This window comes from Heteronotia binoei, chromosome 20 (genome assembly GCF_032191835.1).
Source record: "Heteronotia binoei isolate CCM8104 ecotype False Entrance Well chromosome 20, APGP_CSIRO_Hbin_v1, whole genome shotgun sequence".
Taxonomy (NCBI): Eukaryota; Metazoa; Chordata; class Lepidosauria; order Squamata; family Gekkonidae; genus Heteronotia; species Heteronotia binoei.
In genome coordinates, this window is record NC_083242.1 from 28,059,252 (window position 1) to 28,072,390 (window position 13,139).

Below are 13,139 nucleotides of genomic sequence, written 5' to 3' on the forward strand. Positions count from 1 at the left end.
TCTGCATTACATTTTATGACACACATGGCCCAGCCCGACAACGTCTCATTTAAGTCAGATCTGGCCCTCGTAACAATTGAGTTCGACACCCCTGCACGAAGGTGTTCGTTTCTGTTGGAGGGGTCCCCGATGTGATGCTCACCGACACCTTTCCCGATGCTTGACCATCTTTCTAGAAAACAAGCATGGGCTTTTGCTCGGCAAGGCTTCTGATCGGCCAATGAAGATCTGATTACATATGAACATATGAAGCTGCCTTCTACTGAATCAGGCCTTTGGTCAATCAAAGTCAGTATTGTCTTCTCAGACTGGCAGCGGCTCTCCAGGGTCTCAAGCTGAGGTTTTTCATGCCTACTTGCTTGGACCCTTTTTTTGGAGATGCCGGGGATTGAACCTGGGACCTTCTGCTTCCCAAGCAGATGCTCTACCACTGAGTCACCGTCCCTCCCTCATATATGAAGCTGCCTTATACTGAATCAGACCTTTGGTCCATCAAAGTCAGTACTGTCTTTTTTGGAGATGCCGGGGATTGAACCTGGGAACTTCTGCTTCCCAAGCAGATGCTCTACCACTGAGCCACCATCCCTCCCCTGCTCTCCAGGGTCCCAAGCTGAGGTTTTTCACACCTATTTGCCTGGACCCTTTTTTGGAGATGCCGGGGATTGAACCTGGGACCTTCTGCTTCCCAAGCGGATGCTCTACCACTGAGCCACCATCCCTCCAAAACGGCTGCCTGCTCTCCACCTCAGACAAGAGGTGTGTCTGGATTATGAACATATGAAGCTGCCTTCTACTGAATCAGACCCTTGGTCCATCAAAGTCAGTCTTTTCTACTCAGACCGGCAGTGGTTCTCCAGGGTTTCAAGCTGAGGGTTTTCACGCCTCTTTGCCTGGACCCTTTTTAGTTGGAGATGCCGGGGATTGAACCTGGGACCTTCTGCTTACCAAGCGGATGCTCTACCACTGACCCACCATCCCTCTCCTAAGGAGGGGGAGAATTGGCCCCACCAAGAAGAGAGATTGTATTTTCGATTACCACATTCCCCTTTGCTAATGTAGCTTCCTGAAACAAGGCGAAACAAAATGTTGCAACAGCACACATCGCGCATGACTATATCATAGGACAGGGGTCCTCAATCTTTTTCAGCCTGCAGGCATCTTTGGAATCCAGTATTATGGGCACAGCCACAAAATGGCTGCCACAAAATGACGCCCGCAAGAAGTGGAGCCAGCCATGAAATGACTGCTGGCATTTACCTTCATTCCCGCAGTGAAGATCCTTGTGCTGTGGCGGCCACTGCTGCCAACGCAGCATTTTAAAAAAAAAATGTGCACACCGTCGGGGAGGGACGGTGGCTCAGTGGTAGAGCATCTGCTTGGGAAGCAGAAGGTCCCAGGTTCAATCCCCGGCATCTCCAAAAAAGGGTCCAGGCAAATAGGTGTGAAAAACCTCAGCTTGGGACCCTGGAGAGCAGGGGAGGGATGGTGGCTCAGTGGTAGAGCATCTGCTTGGGAAGGGGTCTGATTCAGTATAAGGCAGCCTCATATGTCTAAGGGGATGGACGGTGGCTCAGTGGTAGAGCATCTTGGTAAGCAGAAGGTCCCAGGTTCAATCCCCGGCATCTCCAACTAAAAAGGGTCCAGGCAAGTAGGCGTGAAAAACCTCAGCTTGAGACCCTGGAGAGCCCGGCATCAATCCCCGGCATCTCCAACTAAAAAGGGTCCAGGCAAGTAGGCGTGAAAAACCTCAGCTTGAGACCCTGGAGAGCCCGGCATCAATCCCCGGCATCTCCAACTAAAAAGGGCCCAGGCAAGTAGGCGTGAAAAACCTCAGCTTGAGACCCTGGAGAGCCGCTGCCGGTCTAAGTAGACAAGACTGACTTTGATGGACCAAAAAGGGTCAGATTCAGCTTAAGGAGGCTTCGTATATTCATATATGTTCACCTGACAAATTCTCTAGCACATCATCCGCACCCACCTCAGCTAATCTCCATTTCCCCAGGGCTGCCGAGCCACCACAAAGCTTGCTTTGGTTTGTGGTGAGAGGAAATCCTGGCTGGCCTCCACCGTGGTTTGTGCTGGAGCCCAGAAAGTGCTTTAGTACCCCGAGGTGGCTGCCCCCGGCTCCCTGTTCTCAAGACCACGTTTCGTGGCTGGGGGTGGGGGAAGCTTCTATCCAACGGCCTTGTAATCCAATCCAGCCCGGGAGAGAAAATGAGCATGCCTCTCATTTTTTGCCCTTGTCTCTCCATCGCAGCATGGATGAATTATGAATGATGCTTAGCCTGGGTGAATCTGAGCTGAGACTAACCTTGGAGGAAATTCCACCACCACCACCCCTCCCCGAATAGCAGAACTTGTAATCATTTGTCATTTTAAGCTATGCAAAATCTCACGCACAGAGAGACACAAAAAGCGGTGGAGGCACCCTACCTGTTGGGGAGGCGTGATGCTTTCCTGCTCGTAAAATTCGGAGGTCTGCTTGGACTTGATCTGCAGGCTGAGTCCCTTCTCGAAGGCCTGGTGCTCCAGCATGAGCGTCGAGCGGAACCAGAGGTTGTGGGTCTTGCCCAAGTACTTCAGCACGCAGGGCCGGATGGGGATGGGGGGGACGCACTGCGACGTGGCCTCCACAAAGCAGTTCAGGGCGCTCGGCTGGCAGTCACGCTGCACCTGGTGGCTGCCGCTGCACAGGAAAGGGCTGATCTCGCCCGCTAGGGCCTGTGGGGCACAAATCCAATCCAATCAATCCCTGATCGCACTGATCGGTCTGCCAAAACTTTTCCGATGCGTCTGAAGAGGCAGGCTGTGACTCATGACAACTCATGGTGGAATAAACGTGTGAATGTTGATGGCACCATCAGGGATGGGTGGGGCTGAGAGCACCCCACCGGAGCCCCCGTTTGAGGCCTGAAGCTAGAGAGGGCAAGGGGATGATTGGGTCATCTGCTTCTCTTTCTGCTGCCCTCCCATGAGCTGGTTAGCTGGCAGGAGAGCTAGCCCAGGGGTAGGGAACGTTGGCTCTCCAGATGTGTTTTGCCTACAACACCCATCAGCCCCAGCCATTGGCCATGCTGGCTGGGGCTGATGGGAGTTGTAGGCAAAAAAAAAAGCATCTGGAGAGCCAACGTTCCCTACCTCTGGGCTAGCCTGTCCTCCCGAGCTTGATTCCTTGGCTCTCCTGAGGGAGGCTCCCTGGGGTATGCCCGCCCCTTCCTCTTTTTGCATCGTGCTCCTGGGGTGATTGGCAGGAACTACTGCCTATAGGGTGAGACTGGGCCAGCCTGACATCCAGCTTCACCTGCCACTTCTTTTAAGTGGCTGCCTCACCTTCCCCCAGCCAACCGCTGCTGGTATATTATAGCTCAGGGCCACCCCACATAGCAGTTGTTCCTCCCTTGCCCGACCCTGCTGGTTATGGCAGACCACAGGCCCCTTGGGCATGCCTGGTTTCATCTGCATCTTTAAGGAGCCACTGGGCTTCTGTTTTGTGTAGCTGCAGCAAACTAACATGGCAACCCTTCAAAAAATGGCCAAAGCGACTATGTGCTCACATCTCTGGAGAACTGGATTTAACAACTGGAAAGCTTTTTAGGATTATCATAATTTATCCTTGTGGTCAAACTTTTTCTGGTAAAACACTGAAATGTTTTTATTGTTCTATTATGTATTGTGAGCTGCCCTGAGTCTGCTTTGGCGGGAAGGGTGGGATATAAATCAAATAAATCATGGAACCTCATATTTTTGCTAAACTATTCTTACTTATTTCTACATGGAATAAGAAATACCTTCAGTATTCATATTAGTAAAACTGCCCATATATTGTGTATTTAGGTACTTATAATATTTAATATATGTTTCTCCCCTTTTCCCCACTCCCTCTTTTTCCCTTCTGTACCTCTATTGAACATTTAAAATAAAAATCAAGTAGTGTAAGGGGGGGTGGGGGAAATGGCCAAATAACGGCAACATAGATCGGAGGACAAAGATACTGATTTCCCCCAGTTAAGTCTGAACCTCTCCCCATTTCCCCCAGCTGTATTAATTCCCTGTGCCGGTCTTAAGGCAGCTTCTTCCTACAGCATGAGGTCTAAGGTGCCAACAGTGTGTCTTTCAGTAAAGAAGCAAAATCCTTTTACAAAGATATAAAACCAATACTGAGAAGTCTCACATGCTGCTGCCGGTCAGAGAGGATTTTCCACAACCGGGAGAAAAGTTGGATCCAGGTCTTTTCGGCTAAAGGCGTGGAAATGTGGCACAGTTGCACAAAGGCGCTGAGCAGCGCTCCGGTCTGAAAACAAACAAAAAAAGGAGGGGGGAGGGGTGCATTAAATGAGGAAGCTGGTTCTCATCATCCCATAACCGAGTGACGGGGTGCAGACAAAAAGAAAGGCAAATGCACACTTCAAAAAGCAAAAGCCCAGCTGCCTGCTGGACAGAGAGGAAGATAGCTTCAAGAACCCAGGTGACTTCCATCATCCTTCACCATCATCCAACAAGCAACTGAAAACAGAAACTCCGCAGAGCCAGATGGATGCTGGGTACGTCTAGCTTAGTGTTCTGTTCAGGGCTTTTTTTTGTAGAAAAAGCCCAGCAGGAACTCATTTGAGGTCACACCCCCTAACATCACCACTGAGGCACTGAGAAACAGGGTGTTGGGGAAACCATGTTGTTTAAAGGCACATCTTTTTTTAAAAAAGGGAACAAGGGTGAAAACTTTAGCAGTTCTTTTCTCCTCCCTCTTCATACAGCATTGTTTACTGGATGTAAGGGGTCCATCTCTGTTTTGTCAAGTCTTTTGAGTTTCATCATCTGAATTTACTCAGGGAAAAAATATGTATACATCTAGAAAATAATTTTGCTGGTGTTTACCACACTGTTTTTTATAATTCTGTAATCCATCTTGACTGTCCATGAGAAAGGCAGACAATAAAGAAAGTAAATAAATATTACAAACTCGGTCTTTTCCCTTCGGGACTTTCTATCAAGGTTGTAGCGACTTGCAGGTAACATTTTCTTCTCCCTTGCTCCTTCATGGAGCTGGATTCTTTAATTTATTTCCATGGCAGAGTGAAAATTGTCGTTTGGGGAATTTGGTTAAACTGGGGGCTAGAAAAGCCTTTTATTTCTCATTTTCAGAACATCTTATGTCACTCACTATTCTTGTTCACTTCCTCGAGCTGGGACCAGAAAGATTTTTAAACAGATTGCCAGAAAAAAGAAGAGGAAAGGTGGGAAAGGAGCAGAAGACAGTACAATGAACATGCTCAGGCAGGCAGGCAGGCAGCAGGGAAATATTTCATGCACTACCCTGTGGTGAGGGAGGGCTGCCAAAATTCACTTGACTTTATCGGCTTTGGGGACACTTTAACTCTGCAGACCATCAGGCGTTCCACCCTCGGATATTTTCCTAAAAGATCCCAAACAAACACGGAAAAATGACAAGGAGAAAAAAACCTGGCTAACCTTTACTTCCCTGAGAGAGTCGAGGAACTTGTCGTGCCTGTTGGTCAACATGTGCAGCTGGTTGCCGATGTCCTTTTCAGACAGTTCTTTGGTTTTGGGTGTGCTGGTTTGATCGCCAGGGGCTAGCTCGATGTCTATCTCCACATCCTGAGGAAAAGGTCGGTAGTTATAGAGGCAGCATATTACACCCACGTGGCCTTGTGAAAGAGCTGTGATCAGATCTATGACCAGGACCACAGAAAGCTACTATCTGCGACAGACAGACAGAAGAAGACCGTAGAGCAGGGGTGGCCAATGGTAGCTCTCCAGATGTTTTTTGCCTACAACTCCCATCAGCCCCAGCCAGCATGGCCACCCCTGCCGTAGATCTCCTTTCCTTTCCTCCCCCACAACAGACACCCTGTGAGGTGGGTGTGGCTGGAGAGGGCTCTCACAGCAGCTGCCCTTTCAAGGACAGAATCTCAGAGTGGCCTACAATCTCCTTTCCCTTCCTCCCCCACAACAGACACCCTGTGAGGTGGGTGGGGCTGGAGAGGGCTCTCACAGCAGCTGCCCTTTCAAGGACAGAGTCTCAGAGCGGCCTACAATCTCCTTTCCCTTCCTCCCCCACAACAGACACCCTGTGAGGTGCGTGGGGCTGGAGAGGGCTCTCACAGCAGCTGCCCTTTCAAGGACAGTATCAGAGCGGCCTACAATCTCCGTTCCCTTCCTCCCCCACAACAGACACCCTGTGAGGTGCGTGGGGCTGGAGAGGGCTCTCACAGCAGCTGCCCTTTCAAGGACAGTATCAGAGCGGCCTACAATCTCCGTTCCCTTCCTCCCCCACAACAGACACCCTGTGAGGTGGGTGGGGCTGGAGAGGGCTCTCACAGCAGCTGCCCTTTCAAGGACAGAATCTCAGAGTGGCCTACAATCTCCTTTACCTTCCTCCCCCACAACAGACACCCTGTGAGGTGTGTGGGGCTGGAGAGGGCTCTCACAGCAGCTGCCCTTTCAAGGACAGAGTCTCAGAGCGGCCTACAATCTCCTTTCCCTTCCTCCCCCACAACAGACACCCTGTGAGGTGCGTGGGGCTGGAGAGGGCTCTCACAGCAGCTGCCCTTTCAAGGACAGTATCAGAGCGGCCTACAATCTCCGTTCCCTTCCTCCCCCACAACAGACACCCTGTGAGGTGGGTGGGGCTGGAGAGGGCTCTCACAGCAGCTGCCCTTTCAAGGACAGAGTCTCAGAACGGCCCACAATCTCCGTTCCCTTCCTCCCCCACAACAGACACCCTGTGAGGTGGGTGGGGCTGGAGAGGGCTCTCACAGCAGCTGCCCTTTCAAGGACAGAGTCTCAGAACGGCCCACAATCTCCTTTCCCTTCCTCCCCCACAACAGACACCCTGTGAGGCGGGCGGGGCTGGAGAGGGCTCTCACAGAAGTTGCCCTTTCAAGGACAACCTCTGCCAGAGCTATGGCTGACCCAAGGCCATTCCAGCAGCTGCAGGTGGAGGAGAGGGGGAATCAAACCCGGTTCTCCCAGATAAGAGTCCGCGCACTTAACCGCCACACCAAACAAACCGACCGCCTGAGACCCCACAGAGAAGGCAGCTCGAGTGCATGTTAAAATGCAAAGGAGGTGGGAGAGAAATGACTGCAAGCGCAGAAGATGAGAAGTGTTACCTCTTCTTTGGATTCGCTGTTTTCTCTTTCGCGAGGCTCCTGCTTGACGTGGGTCACCATGGCGAAGGCTGCCCGGTCGTGGCTGTCGGCCAGGTTGATAACGTTGGTGATGGACGGGAGCATGGCCCCTTGGCAGCTCGTCCCAATCGCAGTGTTCCTTTCGCACACGGCCAGTAAGAGCTAAACGTTTTGTTTTTTTCAAAAGAAGAAACTTAAACTACTTGCTCCTCATACTGAGATGGTTTCAAGACTTTCTGCACTGGGATTTAACCATTATAATGAAGTCCTGTTCAGCTCAGTGAATTATTACAGGCCTCTTAATCCAGGGGCGTCAAACATGCAGTTTGGGGGCTGAATCAGGCCCCTGGAGGGCTCCTATCAGGCCCCCAAGCAACTGGCTGTCATCTGCTTCCTTCTCCCTCTCTCTTGCTTCCTTCTGCATCACAGCTTGCTTTGCAAGGCTTGCTCAATCGCACAGCAGAGCTGTAGAGCAAAACCTCTATTTTCTCGAATAACTGAGGTTCCTCCCTTGGGGAGGAGTGGGGGGGGGGGGGAGAACTTGCATTGCCAGACTCTCTCAATCACAAAGCAGAGCTACTGAGCCAAGCCTTTCTCCCTTCTATTGGCTGAGGCTCCTCCCCCTTCTCATCCCCTGGGGAAGGAAGGAAAGAGACAGAGCATCCTTTGCCCAGTTCCCTGGAACCCGTGGGAGAAATACAAAGAAAGCACCTTAAAGACCAACAAGTGCCAACGCTTTAAGCAATTTAAAGGGTTTTTTTAAAAAAAAATCTGTAATTGTGTTTGTGTCCTTTATAAAGTGTACATCTTTGCTACTTAATCTTAAATAGGTACACACATGGCCCGGCCTGACAAGGTCTCATTTATATCAGATTCAGCCCTCATACTAAACAAGTTTGACATCCCTGTCTTAATTCTTCCACCAGAAACAGGATTTGAAAGCAGGGTCTGGCAAATACTGGGTAAGAAAGAACCTATTTAGGGAAGGGAGAATTTATGCTAGAGGGGAGAGAAGGGAAAACTTGTCAGCTGCCTCCTGCAGAGAGGCCAAGGCCTTCCCCTGATGCTGCCTCCTGGCTCTGGGATTCTGCCCTTGGAGCAGTGCCTAGAGGTCTCAAGAAACACCCATATGGACATCTGAAGTGCCCTGAGGGATCAGACAAGGGAGGGTCCATCTAGTCCAGCATCCTGTCTCACACGCTGGCCAACCAGTTACTCTAGAGGGCCAACAACAGGGCAGAGAGGCCGAGGCCTTCATAAGAACATCAGAAGAGCCCTGATGGATCAGAACAGCAGTCCATCTAGTCCAGCATCTCATCTCACACAGTGGCCAACTGGTTCCTCTGGAGGGCCAACAACAGGGCATAGAGGCAGAGGCCTTCCTAAGAACAACAGAAGAGTCCTGTGGATCAGATCAGTGAGGGTCCATCTAGTCCCGCATCCTGTCTCACTCAGTGGCCAACCAGTTACTCTAGAGGGCCAACAACAGTGCAGAGAAGCCAAGGCCTTCCTAAGAACATCAGAAGAGCCCTGCTGGATCAGACCAGTGAGGGTCCACTTAGTCCAGCATCCTCTTTCACACGCTGGCCAACCAGTTACTCTAGAGGGCCAACAACAGGGCAGAGAGGCCAAGGCCTTCCTAAGAACATCAGAAGAGTCCTGCTGGATCAGACCAGTGAGGGTCCATCTAGTCCAGCATCCTCTCTCACTCAGTGGCCAACCAGTTACTCTAGAGGGCCAACAACAGTGCAGATAAGCCAAGGCCTTCCCCTTGAGAAGAGCATCAGAAGAGTCCTGATTTATTTGATTTATTTATTTATTTATTTATTCTATGACTTATATCCCGCCCTTCCCATAAAATGGCTCAGGGCGGCTCACACCAAACGATAAAACAATAAACAAAGTGCAAAATTATTACAATTAAAAAGTCAAAGCATTTAAAAACCTTAAAATCTTAACATTAAAACTATACCGTATATTTCACTAAAGTCTGATAAGCTACATTAATCTAGTCAGGCGTAGGCTAGCCGGAAGAGGCTTGTCTTACAGGCCCTGCGGAACTGAGTAAGATCCCGCAGGGCCCTCACCTCTTCCGGCAGCTGGTTCCACCATGTGGGGGCCATTGTAGAAAAGGCCCTGTCTCTGGTTGTCTTGAGACGGACTTCTTTGGGCCCGGGGATGGTGAGAAGGTTTTGCGTCCCAGACCTCAGTACTCTCTGGGGAACGTGTGGGGAGAGACGGTCCTTCAGGTAGGCAGGTCCCAGGCCATATAGGGCTTTAAAGCTGTTTATTCCTGTCGCCATCGCTACACAGTGTGTCTGCATCTGAATGGTTCTGAAGTGTGTGCTAGCATTAAAAAAAAGCCAACCCATGCCTCTCCCCTGGACCTCAAAGCTGGCCTATTCATAACATGGAGATGGGTATCTTGATAACAAGGTTTGCTTCTCCACTCTGGGCCATGTAGAAGCAGTGAAATGAATCCAGTACCAGTTGGTGACTTCCATTAAGAAGGCAAGAGAAGCCCTTCTGGGTCAGACCCATGGTCCATCCAGTCCAGCATCCTGTCTCACAAAGCTGACCAACCAGTTGCCCTGGAGGGCCAACAAACAGGATACAAGGCCAAGGCCTCCCCCTGATAAATGCATCAGAAGAGCCCACTGGATCAGACCAGTGGTCCACCTACTCCAGCATCCTGTCTCACACAGTAGCCAGTCAGCCAGTTCTTCTGCAGGGCCAACAGCAGAGCATAGAGACTGACGCCCTTCCTCTGCTAAGAATCCCAGGAGAGCCTTGCTGGATCAGACCAGCAGCCCACGTCACGTAGTGGCCAATCAGTCCCACTGGAAGAGGACCCAGAGCCAATGGCCTTACTCCGGTAAGAACACTGAGAGCGCCCTGCTGGCTCAGACCAACAGTCTCTCTAGTCCAGCTTCCTGCTCACATAACGGCCAACCAGTTCCTCTGGAGGTCCAACAAGAGACCTTCTCCCAATAAGAGCATAAGAAGTGCCCTTCTGGATCGGACCAGGGGTCCATCTAGCCCCGCATCCTCTCTCACACAGTGGCCAGCCAGTTATTTTGAACATATATATGAACATATGAAGCTGCCTTATACTGAATCAGACCCCTGGTCCATCAAAGTCAGTATTGTCTTCTCAGACTGGCAGCGGCTCTCCAGGGTCTCAAGCTGAGGTTTTTCACACCTACTTGCCTGGACCTTTTTTTAGTTGGAGATGCCGGGGATTGAACCTGGGACCTTCTGCTTACCAAGCAGATGCTCTACCACTGAGCCACCATCCCTCCTGCATATGAAGCTGCCTTATACTGAATCAGACCCCTGGTCCATCAAAGTCAGTATTGTCTTCTCAGACTGGCAGCGGCTCTCCAGGGTCTCAAGCTGAGGTTTTTCACGCCTATTTGCCTGGACCCTTTTTTGGAGATGCCAGGGATTGAACCTGGGACCTTCTGCTTCCCAAGCAGATGCTCTACCACTGTGCTACTGTTCCTCCCCAAAATGATTTCCACCTATGTGAAAATATCAGCCTGCATGCTTTCTACTGCCTCAGATCAGTGGAAAGCCAGTGGAAAGATCAGTGGAAAGCTTTTGGAAAGCCAGCAAGAGGGCACAGAGGCTGAGGCCTTTCCCAAGGCTGCCTCCTGGCACTGGGATTCAGAGGTTAGCTGCCTGAGAATACAAAGGTGCCGTTCAGTCACTGCGGCTAACATGAATGCTGCTTGTGGACTTCCTACCCAGTGCGCAGGATCCCACTTGGCGAGTTCTACCAAACAATACAGCCGGAGGGCAAACAACCTCCCACATCGATGCCCACTCCAGCAGCAAAGCATTAAAACAAAAATCCCAGACTTAAAATGTCACCGTATTCTATTTTTTTTATAAATGTCAGCGGCAATGAATGATCAAGCACTTGGGATTCTTTGACAGAGGTGGCTGGGTTGCCTCCCCCCTCCCCTTCAGCCAGCGGGGGTTTTGAACACCAGCGATTTGAAGGGTTAGGTGGCAACTGGCTGCACAAAAGGAATTGCTTCCCACTTGATTATCACGTTTAGAGCTCTGGTAATTGTTTAGTTACGCACCCAGCAAGGGTCTAGGTTTTGCATTCACATTATCGAACCTTTAATCAAGAGCCGTTCCCTATTCCCTGTTAAGCGTCAGCTTTTGTGTCCCATTACCAAGATTTACCCATCAAGAACAATGAATACGTTATAGCGAACAGCAGGAGCTGGTGACAGTCATAGCAGCGTCAGAAATGCCACTGAGTTAAAGTCCTAGAGGATGAAGCTGCATGAGTGAATGTCGATGCCAACTAGAAAGTGTTCGTCCGCTTTCACCAGTCTCTATTTTTGGGCACATATCAAGGCTGGGAGGGACAGTCCCTGAATTTTGGACATTTGCTCCAAAGGATGCACGGGATGAAAGAGGACCGTGAAAACGGATGCCACCGAAACACCAGCTTGGCCTCTCTAGAGACAGCAACCACATTTTGTGTGTGTGTGTGTGTGCGCGCGCGTGCGTATGCCTGGAAGTCATTCTTGGCTTCTAGCAACCCCTAGTGGGGCTTGGATGTTTCAGAGAGGTTATGGCTGAGTCCAGTTTCTATAAATTAATATAAATCTGCCTTTGTACTGTATCTAACAATGAACTTTTAAAATGTTGTATTTCAGGGGTGGCCAACAGCAGCTCGCCATGTGTGTGTTTTTTTGCCTACAACTCCCATCAGCCCCATCCATTGGCCATGCTGGCAGGGGCTGATGGGAGTTGTAGGGAAAGAACATCTGGAGAGCTGCCACTGGCCACCCCTGTTGTATTTAGTTTTGTTTGACCATCATGTTTTTAAATTTTTTATTATGATGACCTTTGGTTCTATACCAGGGATGGCCAAACTTACTTTATATAAGAGGGAGGGAGGGAGGGAAGGAAAATAGACGAGAAGAGGTGGAAAGAAAGCAACTTTAACTTTACATGCATTCTCCAAGCTGCTGGTAGGCTTGGCTGGGAGAAGTGATTTAAAGAGACAAATGCCTTCTCCAAGTCCAGCTGGGGTGGGGTGGGGCTTCAAGGGCCACATAATATGCATGAAAGAACCACATGTGGCTCCCGAGCCACAGTTTGGCCACGCCTGCTATATACAATAAGTATCCCGGTTTCTCTTATGTTCTTCTGTGACACAGAGTGTTGGACTGGATGGGCCATTGGACTGATCCAACATGGCTTCTCTTATGTTCTTATGTGACACAGAGTGTTGGACTGGATGGGCCATTGGCCTGATCCAACATGGCTTCTCTTATGTTCTTATGGGACACAGAGTGTTGGACTGGATGGCCATTGGCCTGATCCAACATGGCTTCGCTTATGTTCTTTAAAAAGAGTTCCAACGTCAGTGAGGCTCCCAAGCGCAAAAACAGACAGCGGGCTCCGTGCAAACCAGCCCTGATTTCTTTTAAAAAGTGACCCACTGCTTCCGATCATCTGCCTCCCTACCTCGATGCACTGCTTGATCCAGAAGTGGCTGCCCATGGCCTCCCAGTTCTGAGAGCAGGTGATGTAGAGCAGGCGCTCGTAGACCCGGCGCTTCATCGAGTTGTCGAAGACCTCGAAGAACTTGGCCCGGATGAGCGGCTGAGCGCAGCGGAGTCCCGAGAGGAAGGCCGGCTCCAGCTTGGCCGTCAGCTCGCTTCCAGAGAGGCTTTCGTCCCTTTGGAGGAAAGGATAAAAGATGAAGCCCCCATGCAATGCAGGCCAAGAGAGGCCACGTTCCTCGACAGAGATGGAAAGGATGATCCAGTGAGTGCCTGGGCTGAGCTCAAACAGAAGCAGTTGCACAGCGTGGGGTTACAATATTGAAGATTCTGGATTTATATCCTACCCTATACTCTGAATCACAGAGTGGTCACAATCTCCTCTACCTTCCCCCCTCCCTCTGGCAGAGAGCTAGTTGGGTGTAGTGGTTAAGTGTGCAGACTCTTATCTGGG

General features: G+C 50.4%; 1 protein-coding gene across 1 annotated transcript in view; it reads right to left on the reverse strand.

Annotated features, from left to right (window-relative positions):
- TRRAP (transformation/transcription domain associated protein) overlaps positions 1 to 13,139 on the reverse strand; it is a 280,470-nt gene that overhangs the window by 119,237 nt on the left and 148,094 nt on the right. Inside the window, 5 exon segments of the mRNA XM_060260958.1 lie at positions 2,434 to 2,721; positions 4,172 to 4,291; positions 5,467 to 5,613; positions 7,131 to 7,310; positions 12,648 to 12,861. Coding sequence (XP_060116941.1) covers positions 2,434 to 2,721; positions 4,172 to 4,291; positions 5,467 to 5,613; positions 7,131 to 7,310; positions 12,648 to 12,861 — 949 coding nt within the window.